This window comes from Triticum urartu, chromosome 5A (genome assembly GCF_056163025.1).
Source record: "Triticum urartu cultivar PI428250 chromosome 5A, HENAU_Tu73, whole genome shotgun sequence".
Classification (NCBI taxonomy): domain Eukaryota; kingdom Viridiplantae; phylum Streptophyta; class Magnoliopsida; order Poales; family Poaceae; genus Triticum; species Triticum urartu.
Window position 1 is genome coordinate 467,054,590 of NC_141877.1, and position 23,009 is coordinate 467,077,598.

At 47.9% G+C, this 23,009-nt stretch overlaps 1 protein-coding gene across 1 annotated transcript; it reads right to left on the minus strand.

Annotated features, from left to right (window-relative positions):
* Positions 1-3,074: 3,074 nt before the first annotated feature.
* On the minus strand, positions 3,075-6,666 carry LOC125556275 (phenylacetaldehyde reductase). The gene is made up of 6 exons (XM_048719045.2): positions 6,382-6,666; positions 6,132-6,301; positions 4,537-4,722; positions 3,931-4,093; positions 3,544-3,733; positions 3,075-3,457 (listed from the first exon to the last, which is right to left on the minus strand). Exons 1-6 carry the CDS (start codon positions 6,494-6,496, stop codon positions 3,250-3,252), a joined length of 1,032 nt encoding a protein of 343 aa, XP_048575002.1. The 5' UTR covers positions 6,497-6,666; the 3' UTR covers positions 3,075-3,249.
* Between the last annotated feature and the right edge of the window lie 16,343 nt (positions 6,667-23,009).

Below are 23,009 nucleotides of genomic sequence, written 5' to 3' on the forward strand. Positions count from 1 at the left end.
GTGGTACTGCATTTCCACGTATATGCACAAGCAACAATACACACCGGTCATTTTGCGTGAATGATCGTGATAGTCCGGTTTCAGGTGGATTGGTTGGCATGCTGGTACCAAAATATGTTCTCGTATTTAAAAACAGTTCACTCACTTGTATTTTTATTAATTCAAAAAAAATGTTTGTGGGTTTAAAATTTGTTTGTGTATTAGAAAAATGTTCATCAACCTGGAAAATGTTCTTAAAAATCAAAAACAATCTGCGAGCTTATAAAAAGTTCACAATTAGGAAAACAATCGCGAGTTTTAAAATACATATTTTGGAAAAGAATCACAAGTTTTAAAAAATGATCACCATTCTTTAAGAAGTTAATAATTTTTTTAAACTAGGTAATTTCCCCGCGCGTTGCGGCGGGAATATAGAGATTAATTGCAGATGATTTATGTATGAAGGAAACTATCTAAATCAAAAGCTACTATTTTTGACATACAAATATTCCGTACTTGCATTGCTTGTGAGTAAAGAGTACGCATGTACACTATACCGTAGCAGTTGCAACTTTAAATGGGCATTTTGTAACCTTCAGAAAGTAAACAAATTCAATAATGACCCGTTATACTACATATGTCAGTAAAGATTTCTTTTTTTTTTGCGGGGACAGTAAAGATTTCTTGAGGGATGATAATATTAGCAATGAAGAAAATTAAGATCTAATATCATAAAGAAAAATATACAACACCCCGCAAAAAAAAAAACAACGCTCCAGTAGTTGAGATACATGTATCATATTTTCCTTGAATGTCACTTGAGAGTACCATCACCTAAAAGAACGTGAAAGTAGTGAGGTATGTACCTGTACATCAAGGGATGGATTTATTTTTTTTGAAACGGAGGCAAAAGATTTGCCTCATATATTAAATAAAGAGAGAAGAGTTTGTTACAACATACACCCAGAATACGGCATGGCAATTATTCTCGCAACAAAAAAGACCCTAACTTCTTTGCCCCGGCGGTGATCCAAAGGTTTGCCTCGTCGACGATGGTGTTGAGCAGAATTGGCGGAGGCGTGCTCTTATGCCGGAACACTCCTGCGTTTCTCTCATTCCAAATGACCCATGACACAAGCATGGTGATCGAGGCCTTCGCTTTTCGGTTGGTGGTGCCCACGGCGCTCGTGCTCGCCCACCATGTCTTGACTGAGTCGAAGGAGCTCCACGCCGACGTGTCCATGTCGTGTATGAGAAATTTCTGAATAACCAAATTCCAAAGCCTCAACGTGAAGCGACATCTGAAGAATAGATGTGTTCCACATTCTTGCACTCCCCTACACAAGGGGCAAGGGCCAAAATTTGGCCAGCCCCGCTTAGCCATTCTGTCGGCGGTCCAAATTCTATCTTGCAGTGCGAGCCAAGCAAAGAACTTGACCTTCGGTGGGCCCAAGGCTTCCAAACCATTTGGTCCATGGGGGAGAGGACCAAACCCAAAAATTGTGCCCTGTAGGCAGAGGCCGCAGAGTAATGCCCGGAGTCCGAGTGTTTCCATACTATGTCATCCTCAGCAAGCTCATCAAGATGCACCTCATGCAGAAGCATCCAAAGGGTGAAGAATTGTGTTACATGTTGGGGGGAAACAACCGCAGGTGGCCTGATTTTGAGGATCCACGCGTTTTCCTTGAGGGCCTCCCGTATCTTCCAATGTTTCCGCGATGAAGACTCATAGATGAGAGGAGCAATGTCCTTGGGCTTGCGCCCAAGAATCCAAGGGGATTCCCAGAAGGGTGTCTTCGCCCCATTCCCGACCTTGATTGTGGTGCTAGCATAGAAGAAGTTGAGATCTTCCTCATCACACGGGTTACCTCTCCCAACCCACAATTTTGTTGGCTCCTTCCATTCATACCAAGGCCACCGCAGTCTCAAAGCCCGCGCGAACTTATTGGTGTTAAGGACCCCAAGCCCACCATAAGCAAGCGGTCGACTGACAATATTCCAATTGACCTTGCATTTTGCTCCGGTTGTCTTATCTGACCCAGACCATAGGAAGGCCCTCTCAAGCTTGTCGATGTTTTGAAGGATGGTGGGCTGTATGACAAGCGGCGTGATGAAGTAGATCACTTGGGAAGCAAGTACCGACTTGACAAGAGCCGCGCGCCCAATGATGGTAATGTTCTGGCCCTCATATGTTGTCAATCTACTTGCCACCTTGTCCACAAGGAATTGCAAGTCAACGAGCTTTAGCTTCCACACAGAGAGCGATAGGCCCGAATATCGCAGCGGGAAGGAGGCTCTAACAGCTGGCAACCGTTGGGTGATTTGCCCCAAGTCAAGGTTACCGCACCGAATCGGAACCATTGAACTCTTATGAAAATTGGTGCACAGACCGGTGACATCCCCAAAGCCCCTCAGAATAGTCGCAAGGTTGTCCACATCACTTTTAAACGGAGCTACAAACACGGCTGCGTCGTCCGCATAGAGGGAGGTACACACCATGACACCTCTGCCTCGGAGCTTATGAAGCAGCCCCTTTTTTGTCGCTATGTCGAGGATACGTTGTAGGGGGTCAATAGCTATGACAAACAAGAGTGGAGAGACGGGGTCCCCTTGCCGTAGCCCCTGGCCGTGCTTGATGGGAGCACCAGGTACCCCATTCAAGAGGATCCTCGAAGATGAGGAACATAGGAGTGCCGCAATCCACTCTCGAAATTTGCTTGGGAAACCTCGTCTCCGAAGGAGGTCAAGCAAATACTCCCATTTGACAGAGTCAAAGGCCTTGCGAATGTCGAACTTGAATAGCAGGGAGGGGGTCTTGCTCTTGTGAAGGCGCGCAAGGTTTCGAACATACATGAAGTTGCTGTGGATGCTCCGAGTTTTGATGAAAACACTTTGAGCGTTGGAGACGAGGGTGGACACATGAGTAATACTTAACAAAGGATCAAATTTGAGTTCATTCAAATTGATACATATGTGGACTGGTAGAAACGAAAAAAGAATATGTTTTTTTTTCAAAAAGGATGAAAAAAGAATATGTATAAATAGATCTGCACATATGTACGAAAATGATAAATGTGAAAGAAAATAGTGCAGATAAATATTTTACATTGGAGGATTTACAAAATCAAATATTTTACATTGGAGGCATCATCGTCTAAACACTTCCAGTCCTGTCTCATCGGATGGTCACCAACGATACCATTCAACATTTCCACAAGCACAATGGCATATGTGGAAGCACTCGCACCACCGCTACCACACTCGATTTTATTACTCGGCAGCATGAAAAAAGCTGAACATTTCAGGAAGGTGGTACGAGTATCCCTCTCCCTCGGCATCCTGCAGAAGCCCCGTCTTCTGGTAGTATTCGATGCTATCCAGGAGCGTCTCCTCCAATTTCCTTGGCTTCCAACCCAGATTTCTCAATTTTTCCGACGAGGTCAGTGAGATGGGAGAGTTATGTTCCACATCAGTCTTGCTGCAAGAAACAAAGAGAGCTGTTCAAACCATGGAAACAGAATGCGCCATTTGCTGCATACAAGGAACGCATGGTAAGAGACCCACCATTTCACGTAATTGTAGTTAGGGTGCGCCTTCCTTAGCAATTCCACCATGGCTTTTGTGGTAATGTAATTTGGTGCACTGATATATCTTCCAGATGATTCTGGTTTCTCGTATACCAGAAGCAAAGCATCAGCCACATCACGGACATCGACTATCTCCCACATCACGTCGTTCATCGCGTTAGGACCTCCTGCAATGAAATTGACAAAAAGTTAGTAGACAAAAAACGAGATAAGTAGTTCTTCGAAGACACACCATAAGATTTTTCATGTTTTCCCCTTCAAAATTCTAGTGGATGAGCCACTCCATAACATGACCTGTTTGTCAGACATAAGTGATATTACTACAAATAAAAAAATGGAAAAGAACAGGATATGATGCGGGGACCTTTTATAAGATAGAGAAGAAGTTCGCTGGTGGTATTGACAACAGGTTGTAGTTGTGGACCAAAAACAATACAAGGGCATACTGTTACGATGTCTAGCCCATTCTTTTCTGCATATTCCCAGGATGTCTCTTCAGCAACAGTTTTTGCAAGGAAGTACCAAAGCTGCCAGCCAAAATTGTAAAGAGTTGAACTTAGCCCTGGGACTAGAGAATAAAACTGAAATACGACAGGGATATTACACAACAAATATATAAAACTTTGACACAACCACCGAATGACCATTGTTGACGCTGGAACGAGCCGCCAACACACTGTTTTCACCGCTCATATACCCACCACCGGCCGCTAGAGTGGTAGGCAGAGAGGAGGCAAACTCACGGCCTCGCCAGCGGGGATCGAGGGAAAAAAAGTTTAGAGTTCTAATATGGGTGATCGAATACGCTCCTAATTACTATCACTAAGTGTCTTTAGAGTTCAGATGGAAAGTCTAGACTGTGCGTGCGACATGGAATGTTTGTGTGTGTTTCCTACTCCTGTATAATAGGCTTCTTACATCACAATGCACGTTGCGACCGACGTTTTTTCTGAACTTCAAACATACTAACCTCATTTTCCATGCACACGTTTTTGTCCGACCAGCAACTCTCATCTTTGGGTTTATCCTGAGGCCAGTTCGGGTTGAAATGAACAGAAGCAGTGGATGACACCACCACAACTTTCTGAACCTTCATAGTTGAACAAACTTCTAGAATATTCGAGGTGCCCTTGACAGCAGGCATAATTACTTCCGACTGCACGGTTTAAATTGGCACAAGATTAGAATCATACCATTAAAGATTTCACAATTCCAACAACGCTTGTAATAGTCTCAACATCAGTAAGTCACATTCTTCCAAGAGTATCTATCTCTGTCAATTATCAATTATATACTAAAAACACAATACAAATGAAATAGAGAGATTTGTTAGAAAATCCCATGTTAATCAGAGAATCCCGGCCCTCAATGTAGAGGAGCTTCTAAAATTATGAAACTATGGCATATGTATGAGCGTCTGGCCGGTGGTGGACCTTTCATTTATTTAGTTATCGAGGGGTCCTTTAAGTGGAGAGCAAGCAGATCTAGAGTGCTCATTGTTTAAACAGAAAGAAAAAAGAGCCACAGTGCTCATGAAAAGCAACATGCATATGTATGAACTTTTCTTTTTTTGCAAGAAGAAATTATGAAACTATGGCATATGTATGTAGGAACATGGTGGTGTTGGATTAAATAAAGCAATGACGAAGAGACGGTGTTTGACTTGTTTCTCAAAATAAGATGTATGGCACCTTTTATTTCACCTATTTATACAGCAAGATGGTATTTTTCTTAGTGTGGTTTAAACTTCAGGCATGTTATTGTCCTGAAATGATTATTCTTTTTTGCAAATGTTTTGGCTAGAATGGAAGATGACGGGACAACATCCATGCAAACACTTGTGAATATATTTAAGTATGCACATGGTTTTCTTTTGCGGAAGTATGAAAATAGCCAAATTGCACGAAAATATTACTATAGACTTCCTTTGATTTTTTTGGTACAAACGAGTTTTGAATAATATGATATTTTGTATACAAAATATGACCATATGCTTTCACTGTATACAGAGACTGAGAGAGGACGTGTTTATGTTTTCACACCAAAATTTACAAATATACAACCATGATTAACGTCATAAAATGTTTTTACTCACTCCACTATGAAATAATTGAAGTTCTAATAAGATTGTGCTAACTCAAAAAAATCTGATCTACGATATCAAATATATGTATTAGCTTTATAATATACTGTATTTTACAGTGAATCTAATGAAGCAAATTTGTATGCAGAAGTGGATATATCTGTTCCTCAAAAAATATATTATTAGTTCCTGAAAAAAAGGAAGTAGAAATATTTTTAAATTAAACCAGACTTTTTTTTGTGGGGTAAATTAAACCAGACATAAGTAGATATCGATCGAATGGTAAAATTATATTTGCGTCGACGACAACAAGAATAATAGAAAAACCAATATTCCGTTGAACAATTTCCTGATGGCTGATGCTACTACGGTTATGGGAGACTCCACGGATGCACGAAGAAATCGTGGGAATTATGCAAATTTGTGAACTAATAACAGTACGACGCACCGCACACGGTGAATTGGCAGATGTATATACTTGCCTCAGGATCGACGAGCTTATCCACGGGCACAGGGGTCGCGACATGGAAGACGCCCTCGCACCCCTCGACGGCGGCGGCCAGCGCGGCGCGGTCGAGCACGTCGGCCTTGAACAGCCGCAGGTTCTCCGCCGCCCCGTCCAGCAGCATCAGATGGGCGTTCTTGGGATCACCTGAAACAGCACCCCGCCATTACCAACTTGGCCGGAGGGTCATCAGACCGGGTATAATATAATACCGGGGCAAGACATACATGGGTCGCGGAGCGTGGCGTGGACGGCGTAGCCCCGGGAGAGGAGCAGCTTGACGAGCCACGAGGCGATGAACCCGCCGCCGCCGGTCACGCACACGTGTCGCGGCGGTGCCATCCTCCTCCACCTCCTCCTCCTCTACCAGAGTCAACACCCGCGGGACGGTTTGCTGGAATGCTGCTAGCTGCCTCCTCGGCCTCGTCGGCTCTTTTATATGTCTGTCGCAGCCTGGCGGGTTGAGACTCTCTCCACCCACTTGCCGGTATACTTCACGGCGCCAATCGGCAGCAAAAGATTACGCCGGCTAAACAAGGACTCCTCGCGACACGGTGTCGAGACGACAAAGGGGCAGTTGGTGCGTAGTGTCGGAAGTCGGAACCCATCGCGCCGCGACCTTTTCGCCGCCGGCTGGATGGCGCCAAATGCCTCAGGGCGTTTCTCGTTGTTACTAGCGATAATCTAGCCATGCTCTGCGCACGTCCTCGTACATGCACTTTTCGAATCCTAGTAATTTACATGTATTTTTTTATACTCCCTCCTTTCCAGTTTATAAGTCTCAATTTAAAAATCTCACCAACCAAGATAGATGATAACTGGTGGAATATTTTTTGTAGTTTGCAAAAGCACCCAACTAATGCTTTTGTTTTTCTTAAAAAATTATGTTTACGAATGCATTAATTGCAATGCATGCATGCATAAAGTGCATGCCTTGGTCAGTTTTCTTTTAATATTTGCATGTAATGATTTAATGCACCTTGAAGTCTGAACATGTGATGGGGAACAATTAAATTGAGCCTTATAAAATGGAAAAACTAAAATTTTGAAATAAGCCCTATAAACCGAAAAGAAGGGAGTATGATACAACGCAGATGCCCACATACACGTACATACACTCGTTTCTATCAACGCACCTACGCACACCTATCCCTATGCAACCTTTTTTAAAAATAAATAAAAGAAAGGGGCACCAGGCCACCTTTATATTTCAAAGCAGGCCTAAGCCTGAGGACCAACGTGTGGTTACATGAAGCTTGTGGAATGCACTTTGGTGCAAACCAACAAGGAAAGAAAAAAAAGAGAGGTGTGGGGTGAGGCAGGTAGTAGAAAGAACAATAAGAGGAAACTTATGTGACTATGCTGCTACGAGGTTGCCCCAAAACATGAGGTCCTTCTTATCTTGTTGCTTCTTGGACCTGTGGCGCCAAAGTCGAATCAAATCTGCAGCATAGAATCTGACATAAGAGTCAGTCCATGTCCTGGAGTTGAAAACACGATCGTTGCGTGCATGCCAAAGAGCGATGGCACAGGCAGCAAAAGCCACGTTCCATTTGCGCTTGAACTGCAACCGAGTAGCAGCTTGCTGGACGAAGGAGAGCATATCGGGCGATCTAGCAGCCAACGGTGCCAAACGGAGGTGGTGCCAGAGGGTAGACGCCGTCCTGCAGTGTAGCATTATATGATGAACTGATTCCACTGCTGGGCATATATCACAACCCGAGTGTGCAACAACGGCCGTCCAATGCTTCTTGATCATGTTGTCTCTGGTGTTTAACCGGCCCCAAAAAGCTAACCAAAGAAAGGTTTTGTGCTTCAAGGGGATCAACGCATCCCAGAACCAATCGTGGAAAGCACAGAAAGCACCCCGGAAGGTCAGCAGATGGTAGAAGTAGCCCGTGTTGATCTGTTTAACAAAAACCGAGAGGGAACACAAATCCTTGCCCAAGTCAACCGGAGCCAGGGGAGTAATGAGATGATGCAGCAGTTGTAACTCGTGCTCAGCAGAGTGATAGAGATGGGGGTGGAGTTGCACTGACCAGGCACCGTCCGAGAACCGTGAGCTAACTGAGCAACAATGGTTTCTGGCGAAGGACTAGAGAATAGGAAGCAGCAGGGAGAGTCTGCCTGCTTCCACCCAATGATCATGCCAGAAGGAGATGAGCTTGCCCAAGCCCAGGGTGCATCATGAAAAGTTTATGACCATGGGAATGAGATCCTTGAAACCACACCACATGGCAGTGTCTCGACTGGAGGGCCCAAGAGGTATTGCAGCCTGGCAATATTGCAGAGCGAACCACTGGTAGCAAAGGATGTTTGAGTGCTGCAGTATCTTGGATAGGAACTTGCAAAGCATGGCGTGATTGTGTGCTTGCAGATTTCTGACCCCCAGGCCACCATGTTGGCGGTGGAGAGTGACCTTGTCCCAAGCTACGAGGCACTGGCCCCACTTAACCTTGTTCTTGCCCTGCCAAAGAAAAGCACGCAGCAGGTTTTCCAAGGAAGCGAGCGACTCCTTAGGCCAAGGGAAGCAGGACATAAGGTACCTCGATATGCCGGCTAGCACTGAATTGACGAGCGTGAGCCTCCCGCCAAGAGATAAAAAGGTGGCCAGCCAACCCGAGAGCCTGCGATCCACTTTGTGAAGAACTGGAAACAACATCCCATGAGTGATCTTAGTTAGTGACAGAGGTAGACCAAGGTACCTGCATGGTGTAGAGGAGATAGGATAGCCAAGCAATTGAGCAATATCCGAAGCCATGGTTGCATCCACCGAGACAGGCACTAACGTGCTCTTGTGAAAATTGATGGTTAAGCCTGAGAAGGCCGAAAAGGAGGTTAGGATATCCCTGGTAATCGTGGCTTGCTCAAGATCCCCCTTGAAGATAATTAAAGTGCCGTCCGCGTACTGCAGCACCGGAAAAAACTGATCTGAGCCGAGCGAATGTTGCAGGGTCTCATTCTGATAGTGCAGGCATCACAGCCTTTGTAGAACATCTGCCACCAGAATGAAGAGGCAAGGTGACATGGAGTCACCCTGCCGAAAGCCACGCTTCGCAAGAATGGGGGGGGGGGCAGCTCGCCATTGATCATAACCCTTGAGCGCCCGAAAGAGAGGAGGTTGGAGACCCATTGCCTCCAAGGTTGGGGAAAGCCTCTTGCCTCCATGATTAGTTTCAAACAATCCCAACTGACGCTATCGAAGGCCTTGTGAAAGTCCAACTTCAAAGCGATGACAGACCGCTTTCTTTTGTGGGCACATTGGATTAACTCAGCAGCCAACATATAATTCTCAACAATGGAGCGACCTTTCAGAAGCCCAGACTGCAGAGAATGTACAAGAGCCAGAATCTGCCGTTGTAGCCGATTTGTCATGACCTTGGAAGCAAGCTTGGACAAGCCGTGAACCAAAGAGATGGGCATGTAGTCCTTTATTTCCAAGGGCGTATCCTTTTTGGGCAGCAGAGTGATATAAGCAGTATTGATACCGTCAAGGTTTACATTGTTACTGTGCAGATCTTCAAAAAACCTGAGTAAGTCATCCTTGAGGAGATGTTGGAAAGCCTTATAGAATTCGTTAGTGAAGCCGTCAGGTCCTGGGCTCCTGTTGTTCGCGGCTTTGTTGATGGCCTCAGCGATCTCTGCCCAGGAGAAAGGGGCCGCAAGCCTAGAGAGATCCATGGACATGTACAAGGAGCTGAGCTGCACCATTGGCAAGGAAACAGCCGGTTGTCCCAGGACCATAGAAAAGTACTCAGTTGCAATGGCAAGCTTATGGCCATTCTGAAAGTGCTCTATCCCAGTATGAACTAGAACCTTAAATTTATTACGACGAGCTTGACAGTTGGCCAATGCATGGAAGAACTTGCAATTTTCATCCCCGGAGACGCACCATCTCACTTTGGCTCTTCGGCGCTGTTGGGGATATTACTACTGGAGGTAAACCGGCCTTATGTAGCCGGGTTGACTCTTTGAAGATTAGAAGCCCATGAAGATGTAAAGATGCTAGCGCTTTACGGAGGGCCCAAAGGCGAGTTACAGTATGTAAATGTAAACCGGCCTAGTCATGTAACTTGTATAGTAAGATAGAAAGAGAGAGGCCGAACCAGATACGTTTATAAACCGGCTTCGGGACTCTGTGGCCCGGCGGGCGTCAACCTATGTATATAAAGGGACGACCCGGCCGCGGTTTAGGGAGAGACAACAACAACTCGAAAGCCAGACAAAGCGGATTCGCTCCCTGGCCTTCGAAACCCTAGCAATACCAATCACAACTAGACGTAGGCTTTTACCTTCATCGAAGGGGCCGAACTAGTATAAACTCCCGTGTCCCCTTGTCCGGTTTAACCCCTTTAAGCTAACCCGTTGCGATGGCTCCACAACTAAGTCCTTTCACGAGGACATCTGCCGTGACAAACCCACGACAGTTGGCGCCCACCGTGGGGCTATCGCACGATGGTTTCGAGTTCTTGAAGGGAAGCTTCGATGGACTTAAGGGATACGCCGTGGGCCGGATGACGAAGAATCGCCGCGGCAAGCTCTACATCGACAACATAGGATGGGGTCCCGAGGCCGATTCAATCGAATACGGGTACCGGGTCCCCTTTGGTGGGATTCACGTCTTCATCGGCAAGATCAGCGAACCGGCCCCCGAGCCGGACATCTGCACCGACATCATCGAAACGGCTTGGCGTGCAAGTCCTTTGCCGGTTCAGCCCGAGGCAAGGCATGTTTTCGTAGGTGTCGTCCGTGGATCAGGGCACGAGGACGGACCGGTGTCCGAAGGAGAAACCATAGTCTGCTCTGATGACGAGTCTTCTGGAGAAACCGAATCGCTTTACCAGTTGCAGGACGGCCGAATTTAGGGAGGATCCGAGGGCAACAGTATTCCGGATTCCCCCGGTCTGCCAAACCGAGCCGCCATCTTCATGGCCGGCACACAACCGGCGCCTCATTCATCTACCGCCGTAGCAATGCTCTCCGGTTCAACAACGGCCACACCAGCAGGGGCAGGAAGCTCGGCACCACCTCCGGCTCAAGTCTTATCTGATTTGTTCGACGCTCTGGCAACATTGATGTCCGCGGAGGTAGACGCAGCAGCCAGGGATCAACACGATGCGGAGATTGCAAAGGTGAAAGATTAGATAGCCCAGGCCAAGGCGTACCTGGCAGCAGAGAACGCCAGGATGGCTACGGAGCGGGCCGAGTTGGAAGCACAAGCTTACCGGATTAGACTGGATCAGAATGCTTCAGAGGAAGTCATGAGAAGAAGGTACCGATCACGTCTCCCGTCGGTTTATGAGCCGCAGAATATTTTCAACACACCAGGTGCAGGAGCTGGTAACCAACCCACACTAAACCAGGCGGGGGCGCCGGGAGCAGGAGCACCGGTTCAGCCGCGCACGACGGACCTGCCTCGCCGGAACAACGTTGTACCATCAATGCCGCCCGGGCATTATTCCAACCCGTTGGACAACATTGTGGCCACTGCGTCACGCCTGGCGGCCCTCCCAACCGACAGCGAGTCACCAGTTGAAGTGGAAGCACGTCGGGCCAGGGATCTCCTTCAGACAGCGCTAAATCAACAGCAAGCATATTCACACAGCCGTGAGAGGATTCACTCCACTCCTCGCCCAAGCCAGAGTTATAGCAGACACATGGAAGACGAACCGGCCGTGTCCAGTAGTGCATGCCACCGAAATTCGCCACGAGGGAACAACCCGGTTGGGGGAGGTGCTAATGCGCAAGATGTTGTGGATCATGGCCGCGCACATCGAGAGGCCGAGTTGACAGCTCGACACGAGGCACGACAGCATACTCCGGTTCACCCCACTGCCTCCGTGGAGCCAGGGGCGATGTTCAGTTCCTTAGGGGTACCGTGTTTATCTCCTGCTTTACGTAATGTGCGACTACCCAAAGATTTCAAGGGACCTCGTAAGGTACCAAATTATACCGCCGATTTGCAGCCAGAGGCGTGGGTGGAGAGCTATGAGATGGCGATGGAGATGTTAGATGTGGACGAGACGGTGTGTGCTAAATATTTCACCATGATGTTGGAAGGAACAGCTCGCACTTGGTTGAAGAGCTTGCCGACCAACTCTATTGGATCATGGGCCGAATTGAAGCACCGATTTATCTAGAACTTCAAGGATACGTGTAAGCAGCCGATGTCAATTGTAGATCTGGCTGCTTGTATCCAAGAGGAAGGGGAGTCCACGACCCATTGGGTCAAATGGGTCTCGGCGATTTTGCATTCGTCAGATCGTATCAACACAGACACCGCAGTGTTAATGTTAGAGGGTAATTGCCGTTTCAAACCGTTGAAACAGAAGTTGGGAAGGCTCAAACGTCACTGCAACGACATGTCAACACTCATGGCTGCTTTGGTTAAATACGCCGATTCAAATAATACCAAGGATCCAGATTCGGAGGAGGACAAACCGGAGAAGGGTAAGAAGACCGGCAATGCCAAAGGCCAGCAACACAATTTGGCAGGCCATGGAAACACTGGTAAGCGCAAGGCTGATAGTGGTTTGGACTTTGTCGCAAATACCAACGCGCAGGAGAATGGCCAGCGCCATAAAGGCAAGCAGCCCCAGAGGGGTGGAGGTCCAGGCAACAATTTGGAGCGTTTGTTAAATCATCCCTGTCCAAAGCATGGATCAAAGGAGAAACCGGCATCACATCTCTGGAAAGATTGTTATATCATGCGGGATTTCAAGAATTCCAATATGTTCCAATATGACAACGGCCCGCCCGGCGGTTCAGGAGGAGGTTTCCACGGGCCGGGTTACAGAGGCAATGGTTCCGGTTCAGGGTTTCCAGGCAATCAAGCCGGACACGTCAATCAAGGACACCAAGGTAACCAGGGAGGTTACAACCATCAGGGGAGTCAGCAGCAGCAGCAGTCGGGTTATCAGAGCAATCCCAAACAGCTGAACAGCGGGCAATATCATGTCTTCACTACTAGTTTGTGCAAACGTGATCAGAAGCTTCACAAAAGGGTAGTCAACTCTGTTGAGCCGGCAGTACCTTAGTATTTACGCTGGTCGGAGCAACCTATTTTGTGGAGCAGAGAGGATCACCCACCCCGGGTTGATAATCCAGGTCATTTGGCCTTGGTGGTAGCCCCTCAAGTTGGGGGATACAAGTTCACTAAAGTGCTCATGGATGGGGGAAGTAGTATCAATATTTTGTATTATGATACATTCCGCCGTATGGGGTTGACAGATAAGGATCTTAAACCGTCGAATACGGTATTTCATGGTGTGGTGCCTGGTAAGTTTGCATATCCTGTTGGTAAGATAGCTTTGGAGGTAGCTTTTGGAGATGACTACGGTTCAAGGTCAGAAATAGTGACATTTGAGGTGGTGAAGATCAAAAGTCCGTACCACGCTCTGTTTGGGCGGCTGGTTTATGCTAAGTTTATGGCAAGGCCATGTTATGTTTACCTGCAGCTTAAAATGCCAGGTCATAAGGGGACTATCACAATACATGGAAGTAGAAAGATTGCTTTGGAGTGTGAAGAAGGCGATGCGGCTTATGCTGAGTCAGTTTGTGCCACGGAGGAGTTAACATTCTATAAGGAGCAAGTTGATCCGGCAGACATGACCTCCTTAAAAAAGCCAACCACGGAACATGATCCAGCATTGAAGTTCAAATCATCTACAGACACTAAGATGGTTGACTTTGTCCCCGGCGATTCATCCAAACAGTTCAGCATCAGCGCTAACCTGGATCCCAAATAGGAAAGCGCGCTCATCGAGTTCATCCGTGAGAATCGGGACATCTTTGCATGGAAACCTTCTGACATGCCAGGTGTACCGAGAGAACTCGCTGAGCACACACTCAACACTGATCCAAAATTCAAACCGGTCCGACAGTTCCTCCGCCGCTTCAAAGAGGAAAGGCGCAAGGCTATAGGTGAAGAGGTCGCCCGCTTGTTGGCTGCTGGGTTTATTGTTGAAGTTTTTCATCCAGAGTGGTTAGCCAATCCGGTGCTGGTTCTTAAGAAAAACGACACTTGGCGCATGTGTGTGGACTACACAGATTTAAACAAGGCTTGCCCTGCAGACCCCTTTGCTCTTCCTCGCATTGATCAGATAATTGATGCTACGGCGGGTTGTGACCGTTTGTGTTTTTTGGATGCTTACTCTGGTTATCATCAGATCAAAATGGCAGTTAAGGACCAGGAGAAGACAACCTTTATAACTCCCTTTGGAGCCTTCTGCTATGTTTCCATGCCCTTTGGACTCAAGAGTGCCCATGCAACTTACCAGCGATGTGTTCAGTATTGCCTTCATAAGCAAATTGGGCGCAATGTCCACGCGTATGTAGATGATATTGTGGTCAAATCCAGAAAGGAGGAGACTTTGATAGATGATCTACAGGAAAATTTTGACAATGTCCGGGTCTACAAGATGATGCTCAATCCGGAGAAGTGTGTTTTCGGTGTCCCGGTAGGCAAGCTCTTAGGCTTTCTGGTTTCAAACAGAGGCATTGAGGCTAATCCATAAAAGATTGCAGCAATTACGTCCTTGGCTAAACCGGCGTGTATTAACGATGTGCAACGTCTGGCCGGCCGGATTACAGCCTTGAGCCGGTTTATCAGCCGCCTTGGAGAGAAGGCCATTCCCTTATATCAGATGCTCAAGAAAACGGATAACTTTGTCTGGAGTGAAGCAGCTGATAAGGCGTTTGAAGATCTGAAGAAACAGCTCGTGGAACCGCCCGTGCTGGCAGCACCGATCGATAAAGAGCCCTTATTATTATATGTGGCTGCTAATGCCCCGGGCTGTCAGCGTAGCCATTGTGGTAGAGCGCAAAGAGCCTGGCAAAGAGTATCCGGTTCAACGGCCGGTTTATTATATCAGTGCTCATTGAGTCAAAGCAGAGGTATCCGCATTGGCAGAAACTGGTGTATGGGGTGTTTATGGCAAGCCGGAAGCTCAAACACTATTTTCAGGGCCATCCTATCACAGTAGTCAGTTCAGCTCCTTGGGTGACATCATTCAAAACAGAGAGGCAACTGGCCGGATTGCCAAGTGGGCCATTGAGCTTGGACCCCACGGGCTCAGATATATACCCCGCACGGCGATCAAGTCCCAGGCACTCGTAGATTTCATCAACGGTTGGACAGAGTTACAGGCACCTGAGGAGAAACCAGATAATACATATTGGACTATTCATTTTGATGGGTCCAGACAGCTAGAGGGTTCGGGGGCTGGAGTCGTATTAACTTCCCCACGAGGTGATAAGTTTTGTTATGTCCTCCGTTTAATGTTCCCTTGTACTAACAATGCAGCTGAATATGAGGCTTTACTCCACGGTCTTCGGATGGCTAAAGAGATGAATTTGAGCCGGGTTAAGTGTTTCGGCGATTCAGATCTAGTGGCTCAGCAAGTGTCTGGCACTTGGGATTCTAAGGACCCACTCATGGCTGCATATCGGCAAGAGGTGGACACAGTGGCTGGTCACTTTAAAGGTTATCAGGTGGACCATATAGACCGGCGGAAGAATGAAGCGGCGGACGCTTTATGTCGTCTTGGTTCCCAACGTAAACCGGTTCCGCCCAATGTCTTTCTTGATGTGTTGCACAATCCGTCAGTCAAAATACCAACCGAAGAAGATTTGGCTGTTCCTGATCTGGAGGCTCAATTGGTGGCAGCTTTGCATGCCATACCGGATTGGACGATCCCATATCTGGATTACATGAACCGAGGCGAGTTACCAGCCGAGGAAACGTTGGCTCGACAGATAATCCGGCGTTCCAAGTCCATGACCATACTCAACGGGGAGTTACATCGTTACAGTGTTTTAGGAGCGATTCAACGATGCGTTTCTCCTCAAGAAGGTTGTGAGATTTTGCGAGAAATTCATGAAGGGGATTGCGGTCATCACGCCGGTTCAAAGTCGTTGGTTGCTAAAGCTTTTCGCCACGGTTTTTACTGGTTGACGGTGCATGCTGATGCAGAGGATTTAGTCGAAAGATGTGATGGATGTCAAAAGTTTGCCCGCCGTGCGCACGTTCCGGCTCAAGAGTTGCGGATGATTCCAATTACGTGGCCGTTTGCCACTTGGGGACTGGATATGGTTGGACCCTTCAAGCGCTCCAAGGACAAGAAGACCCATCTGTTAGTAGCAGTTGATAAATTCACTAAATGGGTAGAGGCAGAGCCAGTCAGCAAGTGTGATGCAACCACAACGGTTCAATTCATCAAAAAGGTGATATTCCGGTTTGGCTTTCCACATAGCATTATAACAGATAATGGCACTAACTTTTCAAAAGGAGAGATGGAAGAATTCTATCAACGTGAGCACATCCGGCTTGATCTAGCATCAGTTGCTCACCCCCAATCTAATGGTCAAGCGAAAGGGCAAATCAAGAAATTCTGCGGGGTATCAAACCAAGGCTTATGGTTCCCTTAAAGCGGACGCCGAGTTGTTGGGTCGAGGAGCTACCTTCTGTGTTATGGAGCATCAACACCACACCCAATAGGTCTACGGGTTACACGCCTTTCTTCATGGTTTATGGAGCAGAGGCGGTTCTTCCTAGTGACATCCGTCATGATTCGCCCCGTGTGGCAGCTTATGTTGAAGCTGATAATGAGAAGGCACGTCAGGATTCTCTGGACCTGTTGGATGAAGAGCGGGATCTTGCAGCAGCGCGTTCGGCGATTTATCAGCAAGATCTTCGACGTTATCACAACCGCCGGGTTAAAACTAGAACTGTTCAAGAAGGTGATTTGGTGCTCCGGCTCATCCAGGATCAGACTGATATGCATAAGTTATCCCCCCTTGGGAAGGACCCTTTGTGGTCAGCAAAAGTCTGCACAACGGATCCTCCTACCTCATTGATGTTCGAGAGCATGAAGACTCACGTCAATCGGAGGAGGAGACAAAGCGGCCATGGAACATAGCTCTCCTTCGGCCTTACTATACTTGAAGCCATAGGCTTTTTCACCTGTACATATTTATGACAGTGTATATACCATATAATAAACCGGAGCCTCCGTTATAAGCGGGGTATCTGTTCTTTCTTATATCATATGTGTGCTTTTACAAGTTAACGGGCAAAGCGGAGTCTTTGTTAAACCGGATTTAGCAACTGCATAAAGATAAAGAAAATCACTAGGGGGCTTGGTCATGTTTGAACCACAGCTACACCTCTTGATAGGCATTTCAGCCACACAAGGAAAAATTTGTGGAGCCAAAGAGATTATTGTACACTGTAGAAACTCAAACATAGGCACATGCTGAGCATCGCTCACAAAGTTACTTGGGGGCTCTTTTTTGCAAAGCAACAAAGAGTTTGAAAGGACCCTCGTAATTGGCTATCAAGCCACCGCTTGGAAGCCTGGTGTATTCACCTAAAACCCCGTGTCGGGGGTTGGGTGCGACATATGCCAAAGGATGGCTTATCATGGTGGGGGCGAGTAGAACGTCGTCGGTGCCTGGAAACGGGATGAGGCGTAGACATGAACGCCGGCGAATCTTACCCAGCTTCAGGGCTCTCCAGGGGGATAATGCCCCTACTGCTGCTCTGCGGGGTCTCCGCATGATCACTATGGCAAAGTGTTTACACGATTGCTCCTTGAGCTATTTCCTGGAGGTAGGAGAGGGCAAGGCTAGCTCTCTCCCTCCTATATGATCTGGTCTAGAGCTAATGGATTCCAACCCTTTGCATGGGTGCCCTGGGGGGTTTATATAGGCCTACCCCCAGGGGTACAATGGTAATCTGGCTGGATGTGGGCCCAGCCGTCAGTGCCTCCGGCCGCCGTCTTCTCCGCCGACTGCTGGGGCTCGCCGACTAGTGGGCCCCGCCGACTGGCTAGGTACGGAGCCGACAGGCCGCGTCCGCCGCGGGCGGGTCTTGCCGGCTGCTGATTACTGTAGCCGTGCTTCTGATGACGCGGGCTTGGTCATGGAGTCGTGGCAACAGCCCCGCCGCCTGGCGGGCGATCACTATTGCCACTCTCCGTCACATAGGATTAATGGCGCGTGGGCCCCGGGGGAGGATCTGGCCGACTCTCGGGGGCCGACTCCCAACGGGTCCGACTGGGGGCGCACTTGCCGTCTCCTGGGGTCCCACTGGCTGGTGGGACCCGCCGCCCCAGGGTCATACAGACAAGCCGTCGTGGGCGCAGGATTCGGGCCTCTGGTGCTGATGTCAGGGCCGGCACGGCAACAGTGCCACGCCGCACGGAGATCTTCCCGGGTACGGCGTGCTGTGGCCATGCCTGCCCCTGGTTAGGGGCGGGAGCGGGCTTTACTGTAGCCACTTGTAACACCCTCGATGCGACTATATCTCCCACGTGTCGAGGCACGACTTAGAGGCATAATCGCATTGAAGGCATATGTCGCAAGTTAGGCAATCTTCACAAACATCCCATGTAATATAATTAATAAAAGGGGAGATAACATAGTTGGCTTACACTCGCCACATCAATCAAGGTACATAAATAACATTACATCATCCAAACACTCATGGCCCGACTACGGCGCCAAAATAAAAGATAACCCAACATGCGACACGGTCCCGATCACCCCCAACTGGGCACCACTACTGATCGTCAGGGAAAGACACGTAGTATCGTTGAGAGTCCTCGTCGAACTCCCACTTGAGCTCGAGCGCGTCACCTGGAGCAGAATCATCAGGCCCTGCATCTGGTTTAATAGTAATCTGTAAGCTACATGGACTCAGCAATCTCGCACCCTCGCGATCAAGACTATTTAAGCTTATAGGTAAGGTAAGGTAAATATATGTGGAGCTGCAGCAAGCGACTAGCATATATGGTGGCTATCCTGATCGCAAAAGAGAGCGAGAAGAGAAGGCAAAGCGCGAACGCATAACTAAAGGGGCAAACCTGCGGCAAGCATTACTCCAACACCGTGTCCACTTCCCGGACTCCGCCGAAAAGAGGCCATCACGGTAACTCACACGGTTGATTCATTTTAATTAAGTTAAGGTTCAAGTTATCTACAACCGGACATTAACAAATTCCCATCTGCCCATAACCGCGGGCACGGCTTTCGAAAGTTCAAATCTCTGCAGGGAGTCCCAACTTAGCCCATGACAAGCTCTCATGGTCAACGAAGGAATAGACCTCCTCCCGAGATGTTCCGATCAGACTCGGTATCTCGGTTCTTCAAGACACTTCGACAGGTTAAAACAAATCCAGCAACACCGCCCGAATGTGCCGACAAATCCCGATAGGAGCTGCACATATCTCGTTCTCAGGGCACACTCAGATGAGCTCTCCATACAACTAAAACCAAACCTCGAGTTTCCCCGAGGGGGCGCTGCACAGGACTCTAGTTTGGACCAACACTCAGAGGAGCACTGGCCCAGGGGGGGCTAAAATAAGATGACCCTCGGGCTCCGGAAACCCAAGGGAAGAAGAGGCTAGGTGGCAAATGGTAATACCAAGGTTGGGCATTGCTGGAAAAGCTTTAATCAAGGCGAACTATCAAGGGGTTCCCATTATAACCCAAGCGCGTAAGGAACGCAAAATCCAGAAACATAACACCGATATGACGGAAACTAGGGCGGCAAGAGTGGAACAAAACACTAGGCGAGAGGCCGAGCCTTCCACCCTTTACCAAGTATATAGATGCATTAAGATAACATGGAAATATAATGATATCCCAACAAGTAAATAGTGTTCCAACAAGGAACGGTCTCCAATCTTCACCTGCAACTAGCAACGCTATAAGAGGGGCTGAGCAAAGCGGTAACATAGCCAAACAACGGTTTGCTAGGACATGGTGGGTTAGAGGTTTGACATAGCAATTTGGGAGGCTTGAAAGCAAAAGGTAGGCATCGTAGCATTGGCATAGCAAAAGAGCGAGCATCTAGCAAAGCAAAGATAGTAGTGATTTCGAGGGTATGATCATCTTGCCTGCAAAGTTGTTAAAGTTGACTGGATCCTCGAAAGCAAACTCAACGGGCTCCTCGCTAGCGAACTCGTCTCCCGGCTCTACCCAAACAAGACAAACAAGCAACAAGGACACAATCAACCACGTGCAAGGATCAAACAATATGATGCAAGGATGGTATGCTATGCGGGATGCGATGCGGGATGCATATGCAAGATGTGACAGGGAATGCAAGAACCTGGCCTCAAATTGGAAAACCAAGTGTGCCACTGGAAAGATGAGATGGAATCGCTTGAAAACGATATAAAGAACGCCGGAATCGGAGTTATGGTTTGGAAATGGCAAGCGATTCAAATATGGCCACGTTCTGCGATTTACAGCAAGTATCCATCTAAATGTAACAAGATGAACATGCTACAGCATCCAAACATGACAACAAAATACATGGCAGGGATGCATTCAAGATGCTTAACAAAAGTCTAGCACTGAGCTACGGCCTATTCATCCATTAACAGGTTCAAACAAGCATGGCAAAAATGCATATGGTAAACAGATTTCAGACTTAGTGAAATCAACACTTGTCTGGAATTTTAGATCAGATAGCACTCTTCAGAGCAACAAAACTATATGCTACAGGACCTGAACATGGCAAAGTAAATCATGGCATGGGGCTACTCAAAGAGCTTAACAAAAGTCCCTTAGTGAGATTGAGCCAAAAGGGATCAGAAAATACAATTGCAAGCATGTGAACATGGCAAAAACATAATCAGTTCTCAGACTTAGTGAAAACTGGAGCATGCTGAAAACAGATATCAAGTAGGCATGTTTACGAGCTCGATGCACTCACTACGGAGCAAGTCATGACCAACTAAGCATACATCCATCAATAAAACACAAAATGCAAACTAGACATGGCAAGAACAATAGCATAGCATGCACGGATCAACTACAACATCATCGGCAAAATCGCTAACAAGTAGACAATCTGCCCAGATTCACGAAGTAGCAAAAGTAGAGCTCGATTGACTCAAGCTAGGGTGCTCCATAATTGCAAACAAAGACATGGATGGATAGAGCACTACAATATTAACAAAACATCCTTACTGATCATCCTCAAAAGAGGCACGGATCACTAGGAAACAACATGAATATATGGCCATATGAGATAAACAGGTCAAGGACTTAGTGGAAATGCTAAGTCCCTGAAATCAGCATTACCAAGTGCCTCACTTTGCGAGCTTGTGCTGGTCACCACACTCATCACAAAAATACATGGGTTGCATCTCTGGAAAGATGGAAAAACTCTTAACAAAACATATGTAGAGTTCATGAGCATATCATGCACACATTAATCATGGCAAAAATGACAAATATCAAAATGGAGCAGCAGATCTGACAAATATCTCAAGTAGCACTCTTCTAACAGCATTTAGGGCATCAAGATGAACTCAAATAAAAATGATGCAGTGGAATGAAATGATGAACTCTCTGATACGAACATTTTGATATGCTATATGCCCAAAACGGAGCTACGGATGCAAAGTTATAGCACAATGAACAGGAGCATATGGATTAGGGTTTCAGGAGAAAGTCAACCGAGTTATTTTGGATCTGAGATCTGCACGGATTCCGAAGCAAGCTCGCCGGAGTTACTGTTGCAAGGTCCGCCGGAGATGGAAGGGGCTGGCCGGATCTGCAGCGCCGGCGGCCGGAGGAGGCGGATGGAGACGCGCGGAGGGGCGTCGGCGCCGTCCGACGAGGATCTGCCGGCAACGAGGAGGCAGGGCGGCATTGGCGCGGCGGCGGCGGTGCGGCTCTGGTGGCGGAGCTCCGCGAGGGCGGCGAGGTGGCGAAGGGCGCGGGTGGCGGCGTGCGGGAGGCGGGCCGCGGGGGCTGGCCTCGGGCCCCGGTGGGCCTGACGGGCGTGGGACGGCGATGTGGGGCGCCCGGGACAGGTGGCGCCCGTGCATTGGTCGGCGGCGGGCGGATCGGACGTCTCCGGCGGTGGCGAGATCCGATTTTTTAGGGTTTAGGAGAGGGGATCCGCGAATTTGGAGGAGGGGGTCTTTATATAGAGGTGGAGGGAGCTAGGAGAGTCCAAATGAGGTGTGGTTTTCGGCCATGCGATCGTGATCGAACGCTCTAGATGGTGGAGAGGGTTTTGGTGGGTTTTGTGCCAAATTGGAGGGGTGTTGGGCTGCAACACACACGGGGCCTTTTCGGTCCCTCGGTTAACCGTTGGAGTATCAAACGAAGTTCAAATGGTACGAAACTTGACAGGTGGTCTACCGGTAGTAAACCAAGACCACTTGGCAAGTCTCGGTCCAATCCGGAAATGTTTAATCCCCACACACGAAAAAAAGGTAGAAATGACCACCGGAGGAGAACGGAGCACCGGAATGCAAAACGGACAACGGGGAAAATGCTCGAATGCATGAGATGAACACGTATGCAAATGCAATGCACATGATGACATGATATGAGATGCATGACAACGAGAACAACACACGGAGACAAAACCCGAACCCGAGAAAATAAAATAACTTAAGGCCGGAAACGGCAAGAGTTGGAGTACAAATTGGGAAAGTCATATCCGGGGTGTTACAACACTCCACCACTACGAAAGGATCTCGTCCCGAGATCTAGGACTGAAAGAACGCCGGGTACTCAAAACGGAGGTGATCCTCGCGTTCCCAGGTAGCTTCACGGTCGGAATGGTGTGACCACTTGACTTTGAGGAATTTGATTGACTTGTTGCGAGTCTTGCGTTCAGTCTCTTCCAGAATAGCAACGGGGTGCTCACGATAGGAGAGATCTTCTTGGAGCTCAATGTCCTCGAAGTTGACGGTGCGGTCAGGAGTCTTGAAGCACTTTCGGAGCTGAGAGACATGGAGCACGTCATGAACATTTGCAAAGTTTGAAGGAAGCTCGAGTTGATAGGTGAGATCGCCTCTCTTGCTGACAATCTTGAAAGGTC